Source organism: Mirounga angustirostris, unplaced genomic scaffold (assembly GCF_029215605.1).
Source record: "Mirounga angustirostris isolate CCGP_5_RB_7025 unplaced genomic scaffold, mMirAng1.0.hap1 SCAF_2, whole genome shotgun sequence".
Classification (NCBI taxonomy): Eukaryota; Metazoa; Chordata; class Mammalia; order Carnivora; family Phocidae; genus Mirounga; species Mirounga angustirostris.
Window position 1 is genome coordinate 34,865,785 of NW_026991710.1, and position 23,471 is coordinate 34,889,255.

At 36.0% G+C, this 23,471-nt stretch overlaps 1 protein-coding gene across 4 annotated transcripts in view; it reads left to right on the forward strand.

The window, feature by feature from the left end:
* The window catches only part of SLC30A9 (solute carrier family 30 member 9), a 79,918-nt gene that overhangs the window by 2,861 nt on the left and 53,586 nt on the right, over positions 1–23,471 (forward strand). For 3 of the 4 annotated variants that reach the window (XR_010409346.1, XM_064584423.1, XM_045881230.3), the window contains exons 2-3: positions 7,920–8,087; positions 21,516–21,575. Coding sequence is in view for 3 of the 4 variants with exons in the window: in XM_064584423.1 (XP_064440493.1) it covers positions 7,920–8,087; positions 21,516–21,575 (228 nt within the window). In the remaining variant the exon portion in view is untranslated. Of the gene's footprint in view, positions 1–2,495; positions 2,631–7,919; positions 8,088–21,515; positions 21,576–23,471 lie in introns of those variants that run through there. The other variant, XM_054508942.2, reaches the window with a different exon arrangement.

Below are 23,471 nucleotides of genomic sequence, written 5' to 3' on the forward strand. Positions count from 1 at the left end.
CTGTTCAGGTCCTGATTCCGGGGTCCTGGGATCTAGTCCCGCATCGGGCTCCCTGCTCAGTAGGGAGCCTGCTTCTCCCTCTCCCTCTGCTGGCTGCTCTCCCTGCTTGTGTGCGCTCTCTGTCCAATGAGCGAATAAGGGCACCTGGGTGGCTCAGTTGGTTAAGCGACTGCCTTCGGCTCAGGTCATGATCCTGGAGTCCCGGGATCGAGTCCCGCATCGGGCTCCCTGCTCGGCGGGGAGTCTGCTTCTCCCTCTGACCCTCCCTATGCTCTCTCATGCTCTCTCTATCTCATTCTCTCTCTCAAATAAATAAATAAATTCTTAAAAAAATGTATAAAAATGAGCGAATAAAATCTTAAAAAAAAAACTTTAAAGGTTTATACCTTCTGACCCAGTGGTTCTATTTTTTTTTTTTTTTAAAGGTTTTATGTATTTGAGAGAGAGCGGGGGTAGGAGGGAAGAGCAAAGGGACGGGGACTAGCGGACTCCGCACAGAGCCCCACGTGGGGCTCGATCCCAAGACCCTGGGATCAGGACCTGAGCCGAAGGCAGATGCTTAACTGACTGAGTCACCCAGGTGCTGCGCCGCCCCCCCCCACCCCCCGGCTCCGCCCCGTGATTCTATTTAAAGTTACATAAAGAAATAATCAGACAGGTATTACGATGTGTGCACAAGTTCATTATTCATAGTAATAAATTGATAACGTTTATAGTTACAGAGAGTTGGAAACTGAAATATATTTTGGTGCCTTTATTATGTGCTTAAAAAATCAATTTAGAAGAATAGTATCATGGGAAAATGCTATTATACTGTTAGGTAAAACTAGAAAAAAGTACAGTTAATATATATTAACAGTAAGTTTCTCTAGAAAAATTTTTTTATTAACCTTTTGTTTTTCAAACAATTTATAATAAACATAATCCTCTTAAATGATAAAAATGTGACTTAGTTTCTATAGTAAATATTTCCTTTTTAAGTTCCTCTGACTTTGCATAGAGCACTTACTGTTCATATATTTATGCCTTGCCTCATTTGGCAAAAATTGAGATGGGAGGATGCTCCTTTAAGTACAGCATACCAAATTAACAGATATGTGCTTTTGCTTAAATCTGAGGTTAATAGAAGTGTAGTTTTAAATAAAAAGGTATAAATTAAATTTTTGTGTTTTATTTTTTTCTCTAATCTGACAAGAATTTTGTTTTGTTATGCCCGCCACCCCCACCCCACTTTGAATAACTAGCAATGAAAGACCATTCTGGCAGGCTGACACCATGATTCTATGTAGTTCAAGTTAATGATAGGATTTTTAACTGTAAAATGATACTAACTATACTATGCACCTCATAACCTTTAGAGAGTGAGGTTCAATTCAACAAAGAGGTCCAAGGCGAGGCATTGTTGCTGGTGCTGTGGTGCTGAACAAGACAGACATAGTATCCACCTTTATTGGGCAGACACCGGGAACGAGAAAACATGTCTGAGTGCTGTGAAAGAAGTAAATTGGGTGATGGGCTAGAAAGTAGCTAGCGGAGGCCATTTCATTAGATATGCTGAGGAGGTGGTGACTGAGTTAAGTCTTGAACAATGAAAATGAGCAAGCCAGGTGAAGATCAATCCAGGTAGAGCAAATAGGAATCCTAAAGACCAGACTAGTGTATTCAGGAGCAGAAAAGAAAACTGCTGTGGCTTGGGTACAGGGGGATAGGGTATGAAATGAAGTTTGAGAGGCATTGGAGCCTTTTAGGCCATAGGTTTCAAAAAAGGGCAATATTTTAAAAATTATCAGTCTGACTACTGTTTGGAAAATGGATTAGAAAGGAGAGGGTGAATTAAAGAGATCATTTGGGAGTTATCTAGGCAAACAAGGCTGGGGCTAAGCCAGGGTAGTTAGCAATGAAGATGGAGGGAGGTAGATGGCTTTGAGGTATATTTTGGAATATAAATTATATAGTGTGATAATACAGGTAAAGTATTTTGGACAATGGCACTTGGTAAGCCCTGAATATATTAGATATTGTTGTTTTTACTTTTCTAAGCAAATATTAATAAGAATTAAGTGCACTAGGGATGTATACCAAGAGGCAGTGCAGGAAGTTGCCAGGATCTCATATTCTTTACTTAATAAAAACCCAAAAAACAGAATTTTCCTGTTGCTGGATAAAAATCACGTCAGCGATAGTCCTAGGCTGAGCTACCTGATCTAGGTCACACTTTTGCTTGGTAGATGATTAGGCACAAGAGGTTTTTCTGCATTTTTGGCTAGCCAAAAGCATTAAAGTAAACTAGATAATGTTGTATTGGTAGTAATAATAATAAAATTAATTTGGCAATGACTATATTCTTAGTTTTTAAAAATTTAGGCATTTTTGAAAATACAGAAAAGTGTAAATTATAGAGTAAAAATTATGCATAATCTAGATGTTTCACCAGTCACTTTTTTTTTTAAATGATTTTATTTATTTATTTGACAGAGAGAGAGAGCACACAAGCAGGCAGAACAGCAGGCAAACGGAGAGGGAGAAGCAGACTCTCCACGGAACAGGGAGCCTGACCTGGGGCTCGATCCCAGGACCCTGGGATCATGACCTGAGCTGAAGGCAGCCACTTAACCGACTGAGCCACCCAGGTGCCCCAACATTTTTTTTTTTTTAAGTAGGCTCTGCACCTAGTGTGGGGCTCAAACTCAACCTCTAGATCAAGGGTCACATGCTCTACCGAATGAGCCAGCCAGGTACCCCCACTAGTCACGTTTTTAATAGTTGAAATCCCATTTGTTATTTTGTCTCTTGCTTTTTTTTTAATGCTACATTATGAATATTTCCCCACATATTTAAAAGATTTAAATGTATACACAATGAAAATATAGGGACCTCTCATAATTTAATTACTTTTCCATTAGGAAACATGTAAGTTGTTTCCTGTTTTTGCCATGATAAATATTACCACGAAGAGCAGTTTTTGCATTTTATATTATTGTGTATTTAATGGGTCCAGCAAGCTTCTGCTGTGCTACTCTGCTTATTATTGTGTATTTTAAGTTCACACTAACCTCTTATAAAATTAAGTGTAACAATGATTTAGTTTTTGATATGTCAGTGTTTTAGGAATTTTGGGGGAGAATCTACTGAAATTGTCTCTTAAGTAAAGAGACTGATCTCTAGAAGACTTAGGCTACAAGTTTGACTCTCTAGTCCTGAAATTAGCCAATAAGAAAACAGTACAAACTGCAAGAAATCTTTTTGTTTGTTTTTGGTTATGGTTATTGCAGAAGCAACATACACAGTAGACAGAAGTGTCAGTTTGCATGAGACAAAAAGAGTTTCTTTTGTTGTTTGTTGTAATCTGAAAAAGAAGGCCAAATTTCCTCTGAAAGCCAGATTAAGTGGTAGGTGACAAACCAGACTGGAGAGAGAGGACAAGTGCTTATCAGCAGTGATTGTTAGGAGCTACAGAGGCAATAGCAGTAAAATAAAAGCAGAGTGATTTTTGTAACTAGACTGACAAGAGTCTCTTTGCAATCTTGGTGAAGAAAGAGCTCTTATATATACAGTAATGAGAAGTCCTTGTCCAAACCCAAAGAACAGTGAGGACCAAACTCTCAAAGGTTAATCTTCTGTATGCAACATATTTTAGACGTCACCTTGAAGAAAGGGTATATTAGTGGTGGGTAATATTTTTTTACTATTTTTCTGCCTCCTCGAATTAATTAATAAATTCAATAATTGATTAAAAATGGTTCTTTTTTTTTAAGATTTTATTTATTTATTAGAGAGAGCAAGCACAAGTGGGGGGAGCGGCAGAGGGAAGAGGAGAAGCAGACTCCCCATTGAGCGGGGAGCCCAATGCGGGGCTTGATCCCAAGACCCTGGGATCATGACGTGAGCCGAAGGCAGACACTTAACCGATTGAGTCACCCAGGTGCCCGTTCGTTTTTTTTTTTAAATGGTTGTGTTTCTGTTGCTGTATGTTAGATACTGTATTTGTTTTATTGAATCAAATATGGTCCTGTGTATTTTTGAGAGTATAAAGTGTTAAAGATGGTAATGTATTCTCCAAGTTTTGTGCAATTTTTGATCTTGCATTAATGCCAAATGTGTACTTTTAAAGTTGCTGATACCTGAAATTCTACTGAAGTTAAAAATTAAGGACTTTGCAGAACAGCTAGCAAGGAGGCTGTCAAAGATTAGTACTAGGATAGTGTCAAAAGAATGCAGGAGTCAATTTGAAGAGACCCTTCTGGCCAAAAATGGGACAGATTGACCATTAATCAGAATGACTAAAATGGGTTGAAATATATCAAAGAATGTTTAAATCTATGAAATAATGATACAAACTTATGTGTCACTACTTCAGGATGGTAGGTAGTGAACTCATTATTTTGAGAACTGGTAAATAAGGAGACAATTTAGCCTGATTTTCCTATATGAACTATACTGCTGAGTAACCAAAGAAATGTGGGGAATTTTCTCTTTTTGAAGTATTCTGACAAATGAAGAAGTGGTAAAATTTGAATATCACCATTTTATAACCACCTAATGGATAAATGGTTCTGGGCACTGAACAACAGCAGACACTACACAAATAAAGAGTCAACCAAATATTATGTGGTTCCTGATGAAACAACTTAACACTGCCCTTTTTTTTTTTTTTTTAAAGTAGGCTCTATGCCCAACTTGAGGCTCGAACTCATGACCGTGAGATCAAGAGTTGTTAGCCATACCAACTGAGCCAGGCAGGTATCCCAGAACTCCTCACTGCTTAATAAGTAGTGTTGTTCTAATAAAAAGAGTCAGAATTTCAATAAAACCTGTATATCCATTGATTTATAGAACATATAGAAGAACAGGTTAAACAACACCATGGGAATTAAGTCAGCAAAATTCAGACTGGAAAACTACCAAGACAAAAATTTAGGGCAAACAACTTGGTTTCTTCAATTTAAAATTGGCTCTTAAAAAAAGACATCCTGGGGGCACCTGGGTGGCTCAGTTGGTGAAGTGTCTGACTCTTGATCTTAGCTCAGGTCTTGAGCTCAGGGTTGTGGGTTCAGGCCCTGCTTTGGGCTCTGTGCTGGTATGGAGCCTACCTTAAAAAAAAAAAAAATACATCCTGTGGCTTACAGGAGACTTAAAAGACATCTCAGTCAACAATAGTATATGGATCTTATTAGGATCTGTTCACACACACAAAAATTCTTAACACTTGTAAACAGTTGGAAATTGAGGCTATTTGATGATTTTATTTTTTTTATAATGGTGGTTTGGCTGTGTTTTAAAAAGTTCTTGTCTCTTAGAATACATACTGAAAAATTTATGAATTAAATTATTTTATGTCTGGGGGTGCCTAGGTGGCTTATTCCGTTAAGCGGCTGCCTTTGACTCAGGTCATGATCCCAGGGTCCCGGGTTCGAGCCCCATGTTGGGCTCCCTGCTCAGGAGGGAGTCTGCCTCTCCCTCTCCCTCTCTCCCCAGCTTGTGCACTCTCCCTCAAATAAATAAATAAAATCTTTATAAATAAATTAAAAAATTAACTATCTGAGTTTTGCATCAAATTAACATGGAAGTAAGGAAGTATTGGTGCAGGTAGAGATGAGACTAGGTTCACCATGAGTTGATAATTGCTGAAGGTGGGCAATGAGTACCTGGACATTGTACTTTTTTCCTACCTTTGCATATGTTTGAAATTTAATGTTTGAAAAACTAAGGAGAACCTTGAAAAAAAATCTAGGATCAAGTCATGGAAATACTATCTTCTGAGGAAGGATTTTTAGACTGTGGAGTAGGGAAGCCTAGGTGGCTTAGTCAGTGAAGCATCTGCCTTCAGCTCAGGTCATGATCCCAGGGTCCTGGGATTGAGTCCCGCATCAGGCTCCCTGCTCAGTGGGGAACCTGCTCCTCCCTCTGCCTGCCGCTTCCCCTGCTTGTACTCTCTCTCACTCTCTCTGACAAATAAATAAAATCTTAAAAAAAAAAAAAAGACTGTGGAGTAGTCTCTCTTTAAACACTTTAGCACAGTCTCTATAAAAGCATTTGATCAGTGGGTGAAAAAAAAGCGTTGGTGGCATATTGGCTTTGTTAGGTAATAATCACAAAAGATACTTTGAATAGGACTGACAGGTCAGAACACCAGTGGCCATGGTAAACAAGATGCTTTTCTGGAGGGTGAGTTTCTTAGGAAAATGTGCTTTAATTCTTGTGTCACTGATTTGGCTAGTAGGCTACAGATTTTAATGTGCAAGGAGGTACATTGTTATATTTGCTTTACTTTAGAGTAAGAGTAAGCCTTTAAAAAATAGAGGCAAATGACCAAAAACATACTGGGTCTTCAACAGTTATTTGCCAAATAAGTGAAACAGTAAGTTGACATCAGGAAGTTTTTCAAAAGTTCCAAGCCTGAAGCTTGAGTGAATATTTATACTGCTTTATGTTCCTCATGCTTTTCGAATTATCTTTGACATTCACGATAACTTATGTTCCTGATGAATTCTCGGAGTCATTAAGAAAAGATTTATTTTTCTTGATTTCAGAAGGCGTGTATCTGCACATGCACATACATGAGTTAACATTTTGGGAAGATCATTATTAAACAGAAAAGTTTCGCCCTTGGGGCGCTTGGCTGGTTCAGTAGGTAAAGCATGTGACTCTTGATCTCAGGGTTGTGAGTTCAGTCCCCAAGTTGGGTGTAGAGATTACTTAGGGAAAAGAAAAGGAAAGAGAAGTTTCAGCCCTTAAATGCTTAACTCTCCACTCTCAGGAAAAACTTGACTATCTCTAATGGTATAATTTCATTATTTCACCTAACACTTTAAAAAATATGTAAATTATTTACAAGGTGTTCAAGATCTAATACTTATAGTAAAAAAAAAAGAGAGAAAGAGGGTCACATGAGCGTAGAGACAGATTTAGTTTTCTGCCACATCAGTGCAAGTATGGAATATATTTTTCTTCGGTATTTCAGCCCTCCAAAGCCCACTGTCAACCAGATGCAGCAGCTGAAGTGCTTTGTAATTAGTCTTCTATTCTTCCCTCAATTAGAATTCCTATATACCGAGGAATCTCACCAAATGTTGATCTAATTATCTGATTAAAAAAAAATCAGTGACAGTATGAATGATTAATATAATTCACTTATTGATTGTGAAATGAAAGAGGAATAAATCTCTAGCTAGCAGAAGGACACGGTAATTTTGAGTAGGAAGCCCACCATACCTCCCCACTCTCTGAGTTCTCTATTCTGCAAAGTACATTATGCCAACATTTTTTTAAAATGAACCTAGTCTCATCTCTACCTGCACCAATACTTCCTTACTTCCATGTTTTTAAAATTTGGATGGAACCAGCATACAAAATAAAAAGTATCTATTATATGTCAGAGATGTTTCAGAAGAGGTGAATAAGAATGTCTTACCTGATTTTACATATTTTAAAAGTTTCCAGGGGTGCCTGGTTGGGCTAAGTGGGTTAAACATCTGATTTTTGCTTAGGTCATGGTCTCGGGGTCCTGCGATTGAGCCCTGGGTCAGGCTGCAGGAGGAAGCTGCTTGTCCCTCTGCCCCTTCCTCTGCTCTTGCTTGCGCGTGCTGTCTCTCTCTCTCTCGTTCTCTCAAATAAATAAATGAAAAAAATCTTTTAAAAAAAGACTTAAAAAATAAAAGATTGCCATATAAATAAATTTACAAATTAGAGAATAGGAGTATTATCATTATTTTTTCTTTACAAAATGTAGTCCCCATACACCTACGGGTCAATGAAACCCCTCCATAGAGAGGGTGGATTAGCATGTGCATTTGAGTATATAGCAGAATGAAAGTTTTATTGTTATTCTGTAAAATTATTCTCTTTCATAGTGGGTATGTTTTATTGGGTATAAAATCTTTGTTGTGAGTTTGTTTGAAATTAATTTTTTTTTCTTGTAGAATGGCAGAATTTGGTGACATTGGGAAGCTTTTCAAACATGGTTCACTGTAGTCACCCATATATTTGTACACTGAGTCAAGTGAAGTCATACTCCACAAATGTTCAGAAAGAAGGACAGGGATCACAGACTCTCAGAGTGGAAAAAGTACCATCATTTGATGAAACAGGTGTGTATAAATCTTTTAAAATAATTTTTTTTTCTGTATACTGAATTAGCTTGTGTAAGATTATTTGTCCCTTGAATGTTCATTAGAACTTATGTACAAAACTATCTAAATTAGTGTTTACTTTGTGGAAAGCTATTAAACTGCTAATTTTAATTTTTTTGCTTTTGACTCAGTTTTGGTAAGTTCTCTTTTTCTGGGAGTTTGTTCACTTAAACTAAATTTTTAATTTATTGGCATCAAGTTCATAATAGTCTCTGTATACTCTTAGCAGCATATATAGTTATATCCTTTTTTTTCATTCTTAATGGTGTTTGTCATTTTCTTGATTAATCTTGCCAGAGCTCTGTCCATTTTCTTATTTTTCCAAGTAATATCTTTTTACTTTGAACATTTATATTGTATGTTTGTTTCCTGTTTCGTTAATTTTTATTCTTACCTTAATTGTATCCTCTTTCTTTGTGTTTATTCTGTCATTCATTTTTAAATTATCAGGGAGCTGTTTTGTTCTTTAATTCTGAACCTTCTTTCTTTTCTAAAGTAGGCATTTAAGCCATGATAGCTCTGATGGATTTGACAGTCTTTCCTTTAACCGTTCTTCCTAAAATTTTGCTTTATATATTTTGAAGCTATGTTATTAGATACATAAACATTTAGAGTTGTTACATAACACTGATGAATTACATCCTTTATTTTTATGTAACAACTCTTTTTTTTTTTTTTTAGTATTATCTCTACCAGATTTTATTAGTATTTTCCTGGTATAAATTTTCCCATCCTCTGACTTTAACCTTTTTTTGGTCCTGATTTGATAATCTTTGTCTTATAATTGGAAATTTAGTCTGTTTATATTTACTGTTATCACTGATATGTTTGGGCATATTTCTGCCACTGTATCATGAACTTCCTTGTGGTTTTATTTTTTTTTTTAATTTCTTTTTGGCATTTTAAAATTTTTTTCTTTTTTAGTTTTCTTTTTTCTCATTGCATTATCCTCTTTTCCCCATATGCACACACATACATGGACTTGTTTGGGAGTTATATACTCTATGTACTTCAAAGTCTAAAGGTTATTAAAAAGTTTACATTCTTTTCTGAAAAATATAAAGAAATTAGAATTCTTTAATTCTGGTCACTTTCTCCCAATTTACATGCTACTTATTGGCTAGTATTTTGTGTCTGTTCTGCTCTTTCCCTTCTATACAATATACATTGTTATTTGTTCAGATTTCTCTAAAATCTTTGTTAACCACTTTTTCTTATTTCTCTGGTCTTTCTGTCTGATGTGCATCCTAGGCAAACAAGTTCCTTTAGGTGAGGATCTTTTTATGGTAAAGGCACATTTAAGATGTTATTCCAGTGTCTTTTGGCTTCTGTTGGTGTTGAAAAGTCACATATCATGCTTTTGTTCTCATGTCTTTTCTATTTTATTGCTTTTTAAATTTGATTAACTTTATTTTGAAAATCTTTTTCTTTGGTGTAAACTTTAATTTTACTATATATGTATTTCTGCATACTAGGTATGTATTTATCCTGCTTGAGATTTGTTGAGCTTCCAGCATCTGAGGATTAGTATTATTCTACAGATCTCTGTCACTCTCTATTACCTTTTCTCAGTTCTCTTTTTTTTGCTCTTAAGTTTATTTACTTATTTACTTAAAGATTTATTTATTTGAGAGAGAGAGTGTGAGCAAGCACAGCGGGGAGAGTCAGAGGAAGAGGAAGACGGAGAGAGGAACTCTAAGTAGATGCAGAGCCTAATGTGGGGCTTGATCTTATGACCCTGAGATCATAACCTGAACCAAAACCAAGAGTCGGACACTTAACCGACTGTACCACCCAGGTGCCCCTTTGCTCATTTATTTTTAAGTAATCTATACACCCAACATGGGGCTCGTGAACTCTCAACCCTGAGATCAAGAGTCACATGCTCCACTGACTGAGCCAGTTCTCAGTTCTCTTTTATCTCCTTTTGGAACTCTAATTAGAATTATGTTAGGTCTTTTTGCTTTATTTTCCATGTCTCTAAACCTCTCTGTCATATTTTGTATTTCATTATCTTTCTGGCCTGAATTCTGCATTATTTTCTTAGGTCTGCCTAGTTTGCTAATTCCCTTGTTAGTTTGCCTCTGATCTACTGGTTGATATGTATGTTGGGTTTTTAATTTCAATGATTATATTTTTCATTTCTAGAAATCATTTATTTTTCACCTTGCTTATTCTTTTTTTCCTTATGTTTTCAAACTCCTGTTTTATTACTTACCATATTAAACATGCCTATTTTATATTCTATAAATGAAAATTCTATCTGAAATTTTTTGGTTCTTACTATATTATCTTTTTCCTTTGTGCACTCATTCATGATGCCATATCTATATTTTTTAATTGAGAGTTCATTTTCCATGTAGTTTTATATTTTGGAACTATTTGAAGTCTCTCTGGATTGAAGATGCATTCCTGCATAGCATTTACTTCTGCCTTTATTAGCTGCTGGAAATACAGCTTAGGACCAAATTAACTTAAATTCTTTGCTCTAGACTTTTTAGACCACTTTGGTAGCATGAATTCAGACTGCAAGCTTGTGTGAGGGCTGACTTAGCCTTATGTTTTTCACCCCCACTATTTAACACCAAAGGAGAGGTTGGCATGCTTTCTTGCTATTCCCTTCTGTATTTTTTTTTTTTTTTTTTTTTTTTTTTTTTTAGTTCACAGCTGTACTGTCTGTCTAGCTTTTTTTCTGGGTGTCTCCTATTAGATGTTCCATCTCGAATAGAATGTAGTCTTGTTCTCTGGTCTCTCATGCCCCTAGCAGCAATGGAAGTAGAAGCTCAAAGACTATAAACCTCAACAGAAATCTCAGGGGAAAGGTTGGCTTTGGTGTTCTCACTTAGTCTGTAGAGGTTCTGCTTTCCTTTTGTTTTTGCCCTCTTTGCATCATTTTTTGTGAGCTTAGCAATGTGTTTGGAAAGATTTTGTTCAGGATATCTAGTCTGCTGTGCAGCACTAAAATGAAGTCCTTTATTCATTAATTTATTCAAGAAGTATTTTTTTTTAAGGATTTTATTTATTCACTTAGGAGGTAGAACAGGGGGAGGAGCAGAGAGAGAGGGAGAAGCAGACTGCTCTGAGCGCAGAGCCGGACTCAAGGCTTGATCCCACATCCCTGAGATCATGACGTGAGTCAAAATCAAGAGTCGGACGCTCAACCGACTTAGCCACCCAGGCACCTCAAGGTATATTTATTGAACACTTTTTATATGGCAGCAAATAGAATGACTCTGGGTTCATTACTAAAACAGAAAATTGCTAAAACCAAGTTAAGCAAACAAATATAATACTGTGTAGTAAACACTGTGATGGAGGAAATGTGATGGAGGAAATACTGTATGCTGCAGGAGCACTTAGAGGTCAAGAACTGAGGCTTGAGTGGTTGAGCAAGTTTTCCATGAGGAAGTATTATCTAATTAGGGACCTAAAAGAAAATTAGGTATTGGTGTGATGAATGGTAGAGAAAGAAGGTAAAATGCAAGTAATTTAGTGTGATTAGATTAGTGAGTATAGGACCTGGTGGTGATGTTGGTAGTTTTGAGAGCACAAGGGATGAATATCAGGATGTAAGTAAAGTCAGATCAAGGTTTTGTTGAGGAGTTTGGACTTCGTTTTCTAGGCAGTGGGAATCTGTTAAGAGTTTTAAGTAGAGGACGTACTTGATCAGATTTAAAATTTTAGAAAGATAATTAGTTGCTGACTGGAAAACCGATTGGAAAAGAAAGAGAGATTAAGAGCAGTAATACAAATGAGGATCTAGACTAGGTTAATGGCAATGCTTTTTTTAAGTGAGTAGATGAACTGGAGATTTAGCAGCTGAATAATTAGGACTTGGTGATTGAATTTAGGAAAAAGAGAAGAGGATCAAGTAAAGCATGGTGCCTGGTTACTGACTGGATTGGATGATCGTTTGGATGATTCACTGATTTCTAAAATTGGGAATGCCAAAGCAAGAGTGTATTTTAATGAGAAGATGGTGATTTAGTTTTGGACATCTGAATTGTAGGTGCCTCTCTGACATCTTAACAGATGACTGGTAGGCAGTTGGGTATGCTACTTTTCTGCTGTGAGACATCATTATCTCTTGGCTGGATTACTGCCTTCTCCCTGGGCTCCGTGCTTTCACTCTCTTTCATGCTTATTACGTTTCAGCCAAACCAGTCTCCTTTTAATACAAACCTTATTCTCATTATAGGGCCTTTGCTCTAGGTACTTTCTCTTTCCAAGGTACCCTTCTACAAATGGCTGACCCTTCCGGTCGTTTACATTTTAGTTAAAATGTCAACTCTGCACAAAGTCATTCTTTAATCACTTCATCTAAAGTAGCCACCCCCTCAGTCGGTTAAGTGTCTGTCTTTGGCTCAGGTCATGACCCATGGTCCTGGAATCTAGCCCCGTGTGGGGCTCCCTGCTCAGCAGGGAATCTGTTTCTCCCTCTCCCTCTCCCTGTGTCCCCTGCCCACTTGTGCATGCATGCGCGTGCTCTCTCTTTCTCTCTCTGTCTAAAATAAATAAATAGAACCTTTAAAAAATAAAATAAAGCAGCCACCCAGTCTTTAATATTAGCCTAATTTTAATTCTCTTTGTAAGTAGCAGCTAATACTGATTGATATTTTCAACATTTATTTATTTCTCATCTCCTACTTGTTTCCAAAGCCCTATGAGAGCAGAAGCCTCAGTGCCTAGAGCAGTGGTTTGCACATAGTAGGGGTTTAATCAATACTTGTAAATGAGTGAATGCAGAGTTCTAACTTGGGGAGAGATTTAGGAGTAGTTATTAGCTATACCCAGGAGACAACTAAGTCATGAGTGTGTTTGAGACAGTACAGGAAGGGAGTTCAGAGTGAGGAGATAAGATCTTCTAGTACAAAAATCCCCAGTAAATAAGGGACAGGTGGAAGAGGAGAAGCCTGCAAAGAATACTTAAGAAGGAGCAGCCTGGAGAGGTAGGAGAAAAACCAAGGAGAATATGGTGTCAGAAGAAGGGAGTGTTTGAGGAATAATAAACATTTCAAGACTACCTTTTCTTTAGTTGGATGTCTTTTACAGGGGAATATCTTATAGATTCCTCGAGAAACCTGTGCTTGTGTTTACAATTCCTGTTTTTCATCCTTTTCCCTAAGCCCCATCTTCCCTTTGGGCTTACTGTGCAGTTTTAGCCAATTTGTTCTCTTTTCCTTGTGATGATGGAGAACTGCGAGGACGAATATTGATTGAGAGTTTGATATTAGAAGGTGAAGGGATGGAGAGTATAATGAGTCCCTCAGTTCCAGAAATAAGTATATTTATTGGAACATAGAAATGGGAAAAGAAACAAGTGAGGAAATAATATAATTAAAGGTAAAATATGGTATTATACTCCTCTGACGTGAACATAGACTCAGACAAAAATACTTAATGTTGGTTCTGCTATACGAAATGCTTGAAATGGAAATCCATGACCCGGTTTCTTTTTTCTCCACTGACTGAAATCAAAATGTTAGTTTATTTTCTTATATTAGAAATATATTGTTTATTGGTTGTTTTATTTTGGGCTCAATTTTCCAGAATTTGCTTAGGCCAAAGTAGAACTTGTTAGCCATTAGATAGACATCAAGTAATTGCTTGATTGAAAGATAATTTGTATATTTAAGCTTTTGAGATTGACTTTTGAATAATTCAAATCACATGGTAAAGTCAGGAACAGCTCATTAAGAGGCAAAGACTTGCTAAGGAATCCTTAAATTTTTAAGGAGCATTCAGATGTTTTAAATTTTAGTAAAATTAGTTTTAATTTTGCTAATGACAGCAGATGTGTGGCAAACAGCCAGGGGTTGAGCTTTAAACAAGTGTCTAGAGATATTCATGGATAGAATGTCTAGTTATTTATTGAAATCATAAAGATTCTACCCCAGTGATACAGTATAAGCTTATTAAGATGTTGGTGGGCAAGATAAGTATTCATACATGTGTTTGAACCATTTACTAACATTTGTCATTTATGATTCTTAGCACTATATTATTAGTATCATCTAGACAGTTTGTAGTAAGAAAAATATCCAGAAATATCAGTCTTAGAGCAACTCATTTCATGTGATGTGGTTGAATTATTTTGATCATTGTGGAAAAGAGGGTTGTCTCTGAAACTTTCGACAGATTTTAGTTGTTCAGATACTAGGTGAGTGTTGAAAGCTTTTCCTTCACTTTTGTCTACCTTACTCTTCCTCAAAACAAAATTTTAAGTAATTGATATATAGATTTTATAAAGATGCTTTAGAATTTGCAAATAAATAAAAATAAAAAATAAAATCATATTATTGAACTGTTCAATGTCAGATGTTACAAGCTGTAGTTATTAGTGTGTTTTAAATTTATTTTTTTATTTTTTAAGTAATCTCTACACCCAGCATAGGGCTTGAACTCACAACCCCGACATCAAGAGTTGTGTGCTGTACTGACTGAGACAGCCAGGCACCCCTATATAGGAGTGTTTTTAAACCTATCTTTAATTTACCAATATACTATCATAACCTACTTAGGATTTGAAGGATAATTAAAGCCTTTTGGATTTTGTGTACATGTTTTAGTTATCAAAACATAATATACCATGTTAAGTCATTTCTCCAGTGGCTTTCACTAAAAAACCCTAAGAATATACTAAAAATAAGATGTAAGATTTTTGCTTTTTTTTTTTTATTTTTGAAGATTTTATTTATTTATTTTTGCAAGAGAGAGAGAGAGGAGCAGAGGGAGAAGTAGAGTCTCTGCTGAGCAGGGAGCCCAATGCTGGACTTGATCCCAGGACACTGGGATCATGACCTGAGCCGAAGGCAGACACTTAACCGACTGCGCCACCCAGGCACCCTTTGCTTTTGTAAAAGAGAGTTTTACCTTTGTTAGTGCCTAGTCTGTTGGCATTTAATTTATCCTTAAAACTCTTGAAGGAAGATAAATCAGTGGCTTAGGCAGAAATTCTGATCAAGATGGTGTTGTGAATAGATGCTTTGAGGTATCTTTTCTACTTCTCCTTGGAATGATAGATAAAATATAGAAAGAGAAAACTGAAAAAACAACTGGACTCCAAAAAAGATATGCTTGTACAAAAAAAAGAGTGTAACAGAAGGTACTGGACTCTAGTCTATAATCAGGCATTGGCAACCAGGGGTTTGGTTTGGTTAGGGTGCTACATGCGTAGCCAGGTGCTGGAGTCAGACTCATTGTTTGAACTTACACACACACTCTCATATAGGAGGCTGAACTAGCCTCTTCCATTTGTTATGTGAGGCTTTGTCTTGTAGGAGGCTGTAAAGTAGGGAGGCAAGAGGGAAAAACAGGACTTGGAACCTACTATTTGCTGGTTCGGAGACTGGATAGAGGGGTAGGAATTTCAAACTGGCAGTAGGAAATCTGGTTCAAGGCAGAAGGATCAGATTGAGTTTTGAGCTAGAGCATGAGAAGGAGAGTGAAAGGATATGTCCTATTCAGAATAAGATTGTAAATTCCAAAATTTAAAAGTACAGGAAGGATCATATTGCAATATATAAATTTCAGATCAACACATTATACACCTTAAATTTATAAAAATCTTTTATAAAATCTTTTATATCAATAAAAAAATAAAAGTACGTGAAAAATCCTAGTTGTAAGAAAGCCAACAAATTCAAATGTGTATTAACTCTAGATGATATTAAAATAACAGCCTGAATTGCTTTAAAATAAGTTTAATATCCTCAAAAAAATAAATGAAGAACTCGTATTTTGAAATACAAACTGGCAGAGTAAAACCAGAACAAATACATCTGGAAAAGAGCCAACTAGAAATCTTAGAAATGAAAGTGTAGTCACTAAAATAAAAATTTAATAGATTAGGGGTGCCTGGGTGGCACAGTTGGTTAAGTGTCTGACTCTTGGTTTTGGCTCAGGTCATGATCTTAGGGTCCTTGGTTCGAGCCCTGTGTTGGGCTTGGCGTGGGGTCTGCTTGAGATTCTCTCTCCCTCTTCCCCTACCCCTCCTGCTCGTTCTCACTCTCTAAAATAAAGAAATAAATCTTAAAAAAAAAAGTTTAATAGATTAAATAGTCATCATCTAGTAGAGGATTAGTAAATTGAAATTGACCCTCAATGTGCAGAGGAAAGCAAAAAGATTAAAAAAAAAAAAATGAAAAGCATTTACGAGGCATGAAGGTCTAGCCTACATTTAGTAGGCCATTTCAGAGAGAACAGAGAAAAAAAGAATCTTCAGATCAGAAGTATACTTTGAATACTAAGCGGGATAAGTAAAAATAAATTCACAGATTTAGAAACAAAAACAAGAAACAGCCCAACTTAAAAACTTCCAAAGAGAAAAGTGAAAATGCTATCCAGTTGTTGTTCTTTTGAAATAGACTTTTTATCTGCTACAATATGCAGAAAACATAAGGAGGAGTGATTTGGAGTAACATCCATGAAAGGGTAAAAGGAAAAATGAATGTTACTCTAGAATTTTACACTGGTCTAAATAACCAGTCTAGAGTGAAGGCAACATGAAAATATTTCACATCTAAGTAATATATGTTAATAAAAAAATTTAAAAAAGAAAAAAATATTTCACATCTAGAAAGATGAATGTCATTTACTATTAACCCACCCACATTAAAAAAGGAAACTTAAGTATGTATCTGTGTAAGATGCAGAGTAAACCCAGAGGGAAAAAAGCATTGGAGGGGCGCCTGGGTGGCTCAGTTAAGTGTCTGCCTTTGGCTTGGGTCATGATCCCAGGGTCCTGGGATGGAGCCCCGTGTTGGGCTCCCCGCTCATCGGAGAGCCTGCTTCTCTCTATCCCTCTGCTGCTCCTCCTGCTTGTGCTTTAAATAAATAAATAAATAAATAAAATTAAAAAAAAAAAAAGAAAAACGTATTGTGATGTAAAAGAGACCATGAAGAGCCAGCAAGGGATAAAATGTGTGGGTAAAATTAACTATTGATAATAAAAACAAGAACAACCTTTTAAAATATTAAATACTAAAATTTTAGTCAAGAGTAATAAGATCAAAGAAGCTTTCCGTGATTAAAGGTTTTTTTCTTGTTTAGAGGAGAGTTGATATACTAAATAACTTTACTGATGGTTAGAAAGATTTATAAGAAAGTATATTAAATTTTTAAGTGGAATCATTAAAACAAAAGAAATATAATCTTATAAATTTCACACCATCATAGGGGATGGGGTGGGAAGAAGATGTAGATAATTTTATCAATCTAACAGATGGCAAGAAAGGCAAAATAAAAATAAAAGCAAAAAAAAGGGGGGGAATGGTAAACTGAACACGGACAGTAAAACGGCAGAAGTCCAAATGTACCACTACTCAAGTAGTCAGATTTCATGGTGCTGCATATCATTTAAGTACACTGATAATCTAAATATTTGGAAACACTTTTTATTACATGTTTTCAAAGACATGTTCTGGACCCTCTACTATCTCAGCTGCTCAAGTTCTTTGCTCTTAATGATTATCCTCTTGATCTACTACACCAGCATTTTCTTCCTCTTCATCATTCTCATCTCTATGTAAAATCCAATCAGTCCTTCCTTGATTTCATTCTCCTTTCTAGCTCCTGCTAAAAGTCCAAATATTGCTTTCATATCTCATCTCCCATTCTCACCTCAGCCTATTGCTTCTATCCCCATTCTTCCTGCTGAAACTGCTATTGTCAGAAGCTTACCAGTAACCTCCGTGTTGCTAATCCAGTTTTTACTTCTGTCCTTACCCCTCCCCCTGCCACCATGAAAAATACACAAATATCCACTCATATATCAAATGTTGTTTTAAACAGAGAGACAATGTAGGAAATTGGTTAAGAGTATAGACTAATCAAAATGACTTCAGTTTCAATCCTGACTGTGCCTTCATGTTTAAAATCCTAGCTGTGTGGCTTTGGGGAAGTTGAAAACTTTCCTGTGCCTCAGTTTCCTCATCTGTAAGATGAAGATAATGTAGTACTTAATTCAGCAGCTTTGTTAGGATTAAATGAAATAATGCACATAAAACTTGTAGTACAGTATGTGGCATATTTTAAATGCTTAGTAAATGTTAGCTGTTATTAATAAACTTAATGTATTTTATTGAGTGAGGATATAAATACAAGGGAACTTTTTTTAAGGGTGAGATTTTTATTACAAAATATTTGATATATATGAAAGAATACATATAATATATATGTAAATTAGAAAACATAATAAAATCAATACCTGGGAATTTACCACCCAATCTAAGAGCCTTACTATATTTGATCACATTCTCCTCATATTTCCCTTCACCCTATGTATCCAAAGTGACCGTCCTGGTCAGTCCCCTCAGCCTCTGACACCAGAGTCAGACTCAGGATTGAGAATCATAGCTGAGCCCGACATACTATGTTACATCAGCTTTCATGTTTGCAGTTAACATCATTGCCAAAACACTGGTATTAAGGGGTGCCTGGGTGGCTCAGTGCCTGGTTAAGCAACTGCCTTCGGCTCAGGTCATGATCCTGGAGTCCTGGGATCTAGTCCCACATCGGGCTCCCTGCTCAGCGGGGAGTCTGCTTCTTCCTCTAACCCTCCCCCCCTCATACTCTATCTCATTCTCTCTCTCTCAAATAAATAAATAAAATCTTAAAAAAAAAAACCACTTGTATTAAAGGAACAGACAGGCTCTGATGATGAGGATGAATCGAGTGAACAAGCCTTTATTACATGAATGATGGAGTATATGGATCATTTAATTGGATCCTTTATGATCATGCACATGTGAAGCCCCTTCTGCGGAAGAGACCCAAACCAAATTCGAGGTACGACTCAACTAGCATATTGGGACTAACATGTGACAGCCTTGATCACATTGGTGAGAGCTGTGATTTGCCCGAGATGCATGTGGGTGATTGGATGCTCTTTGAAAACGTGGGTGCTTACGCTGTTGCTGCTGCTTCTACTTTGGATGGGTACCAGAGGCCAGGTAGATACTATAAGATGTCGGTGCCAACATGGCAACTGATGCAGCAAATCCATAGTTTTGAAAAGTCTTTGTAAGTAGAGTTGGCACGGATGCAACAATATGGAAGGCTAGGAGATGGGGCCAGTTATCTGTGTTCCTATGGAAACTATTTGAATAATTATTTTTATAGGATTTTTATTCACTTCTCAAACATGCTACTAAAGAGTGCTCCTCAGCTGCTGAGCAAGTGTTTCTAGCTTGTACATTGGCAGAATGGGCCAAAAGCTTAGTGTTGTGACCTGTTTTAAAAATAAAGTATCTTGGGGTTCTTGGCTGCCTCAGTCAGTTGGGCATCCTACTCTTGGTTTTGGCTCAAGTCATGATCTCAGGGTCCTGGGGTCAAGCCCTGCGTTGGCCTCTGCACTCAGTGTGGAGTCTTCTTAGGATTCTTTCCCTCCTCCTCTTTCACCCCCTCTGCCCCTCTTCCTGATAAATCTTAAAAAAAAAAATACTTTGAGGGACATCTGACTGGCTCAGTTGGTGGAGCCTGTGACTCTTAATTTCAGGGTTGTAAGTTTGAGCCCCATGTTGGGTGTAGAGTTTACTTTAAAATCTATATTAAAAAAAAGTATCTTGAAATAAAAAACAAAAACAAAAACCAAAGTGACTATCCTGAATTTTGTGTCGATTTCTAAAAAAAGGAATAGATTTAGACATTTGTATGTATCTCTAATTGTTTAGCTTGTTTTTATACTTTATTGTGTGATAACTTATTGTGTGTATGCTTTTGTGATTTACTTTTTTCATTAAATTTTGCTAAGATTTATCCTAACAGTATATGTGTCTGGTTCATTAATTTTTGTGGAGATAATTAGAGTACATACTTTCGAGGGTTGTGTGAATTAAATGAGTTGATAAATGTAAATAAATAGCGGTTGTCACATAGTAAAGGCTCAAAGAAAGATAACTATTATTATTTTTATTATATTCACTACTGTATGAAATCTATGACTATAACATGGTATATCTGTCTTTTCTCATGCTTATGGACATTTGGGTTTCCAGTGTGAAGCAACAGAACAGTGTGGCTCTGAAACACTCATATACTTTTCTCCTTGTACTCTTGTGCAAGTTTCTATTAAGGCAAACATATTGACTTAGAAGTGCAATTTGCTAGGTCATAAGTTATGCTTGTGTTCAACCATATCGATAATGGCAGCTTGTTTAGCAAGGTTATTGTGCCTGTTTATTTTTCCACCAGCAGTGTATGAATTCCCATTGCTCCGTATCCTTACCAACATTAGATATTGATATATTTTTTCATTTTTTCTAATCTGATGGTTGTAAAATGTAAAGGGTCCTGGGATCGAGCCCTGCATCAGGCTCCTTGCTTGGTGGGAAGCTTGCTTCTCTCTCTCCCACTCCCCCTGCTTGTGTTCCCTCTCTCGCTGTGTCTCTCTCTGTCAAATAAATAAATAAAAATCTTTAAAAAAAAAAAAAAGAAATATATTCTCCCAATTTGAGGCTTTTCTTTCTTTCTTTCTTTTTTTTTAAGGATCTTTTGATGGGCAGAAGTTTTGATTTAGCAGAATATACCCATTTTTTCTTGTTTGAGAAATCTCTCTATCATAAAAATATTCTCTGTCATTGTTTGTTAGACATGTAAATGCCTTAACACGTAAGTCCTTAATCTACCTGAAATTGTCTGTTTATGGGGTGACGTATATTTAATTTTTAACTTTTGTTTATTCATTTATTTTGGGGGGAGAGAGTTACATAGTTGTCCCAGTAGCAACTCAATAGTCATTCTTTCCTCACTGAATAATATCTCTAGAATATTTTTTTTTTTTAAGATTTTATTTATTTATTTGAGAGAGAGAGCAGAAGCAGGGGAAGGAGCAGAGGGAGAGGAGAAGGACAAGCAGACTCCTGCTGAGCAGGAAGCCCGACACAGGTCTCTATCCCAGGACCCTGAGATCATGACCTGAGACAAAGTCAGATGCTTAATCGACTGAGCCACCCAGGCGCCCCTCTAGAGTAGTTTTGAGTAAAAGAATTTATAGTGTGTGTCCTCGTTTTGTTCCTTGTTTTAAAGAAATGCATCTAAATTTTCACCATTGAGTATGTTTTAGAGGTTTGTTTTATTTTTTAAGAAAATTCCTTTTTGTGTTAATTTTCAAAAAAGGCTTGAAACTTGCATGGGTGTTGAATTTTAGTGAATGCTTTTTCATTAGCTCCTGAAATGATTCTATGGCTTTCGTCCTTTAGTGTGTTAATGATGAGGGGCATTAATAGTTTTACTAATGTTTGACTACTCTTGAATTCCTAGGATAAATCCAACTTGGTCTATCATATGTTATCTTTTTTACACATTGCCAGGTCGTTAGCTAATATTAAGTTTATAGGTTTGTATGAAAGCAACTACTTATTGTTACTTTTTTAATAAACCTTATAGCAGAAAATATAGGCGCTGAACTGAAAGCTCCACTTAAGCAAGAACCTCTCCAAGTAAGAGGTAAATATATTTTATTCTATTTTTTATTATAATGGTGTTTTGAATTAAATATACAAAATTAGTTTATATAGAGCTCTGTATAATTATATTATTCTGAGTGTACAGTCCATTTTTACTTTTCTGTAAATACACCGGCCATAAAGATTTATTCTCCTGCTTATAAGCTAATTTTCTACTGAAGTTCACTTTGCATTTTGGTTATAAATTTTGTGGTAATTGTTTTTTCAAAAGCCCAAAGAAGGCAGTAATGGCAAATAAAAGACATCAATTACTTTATCATTTTTAGAAAAGTAATGTGATTAAAGAGACCAGTACCTTTCAGTTACAGCGTGTTCAAATCCAGATAGAGTTTGGACATTCTTGTCCAACTTTATTTTTTAGGCATAACTGAGTGACGAAGGCATGCTTGTTAGCAGCTCTGCCCTTTGTAATGAGCTTTGGCTCCTGTCTCCAAAGCAGCATGATTGACAGGGGCGGTAACTCTGTGATTAGAAGCACCATGGCTTCGGCATCAGACGAAAGTGGACTCAGTTTGTGGCTCCAGCGCGTACTAGCTGTATGGCCTTGGGCATTTTCCCTGAGCCATAGTTGTTCTCCCCTATCAGATTGTGCTAAAAATGGGATTTCTTTCCTAGGGTAACCTTGAAGATTGTCCGTAGTATATAGTTACAGCTAAGAATAATGAACATGATAGCAGTCATCATTGTCAATAATCTGGGCCAGGACAGGCCAATAGGGATTTCTATATACTTTGAAGAAATCTTTAAAAAGTAATTAAAAAAAAACCCACTCATCTTTTAAAAGAAATTAGTAATTCTTTGCTCCAGAGGAGCTCATCTGGATAGAGAATTTTAGGATTATTAGAGTAAGGCAGTTTAGAGACTTGAAACTCATGGAAAAAGAAACCTGAACTTCCTTAGATGTATTTTTTTCAAATAAAGTTTTGATTTTTATACTGAACTTTATGTTTGAAATGTTATTATTATTTGTACATTTGATTTTATGAGTTAATGTGTTATTTTAAGTCTTTTTTACCTCTGTAGAGATGAATCATTTTAGTCTTAATTTGCTCTTTCCACTTCAAAATACAACGGAAAACTCATTAATTAATATCTGAGAATAGAATATGAAGTGACAGGGTGACAGTTTCAAACAGAACACATGACTTTCTATTGTTTTGCCCCAGCTCTTCAGATATTTGCTTATTTTATTTATCTATGTCATACGACCAAAAGTCTCACTTTATAATGATTTATAAATATAGACCTATATTGAGTGTAATTTTTAATTCACAGACTATAATTGATGCCAAATTGGTATTTTGTTATTGATATCTCTGGTTTTTTTTTAATAAACAATTTGATACTTGGTAATAGGGAAATAATTTAATAGAAGGCAGTATTTTACCTATAATCTGTGATAAACTTCCTATAATTTTTAACTGATAAAAATATTTATGTTTACTTCAGCTTTCTTATGGACTGTGTGAAATAGTCCAGCAGCTTTCAGGCTTTTTTGACTGCAACTCCCATAAGAAATACTAATGACCTACTATGTACATACATTATTGTATATAACTGAAACAAAAGTTTTCACAAAAAGTACTTATTCACTGTATGTGGTACTCTTTGATCACTTTCTATTTTCATTTTTTATGAAATGCTGGTTTCACCCTACAGTTTGAAAAACATTCAATGAGCATATAATTTTTTTATTGAAACTTCATTTTCATTTAGACCCTAGACAATTTATTATTACTATTTTTAGGCCATAGACAATTTATATTGTATTGGTACAATTTAAACAGACCAGGAATACCTCTACAGGGTGTCCATTAGACAAAGGATTGACATTTTGGCATCAGTTACAGATGACTATGGAAGTAAAATCTAGATG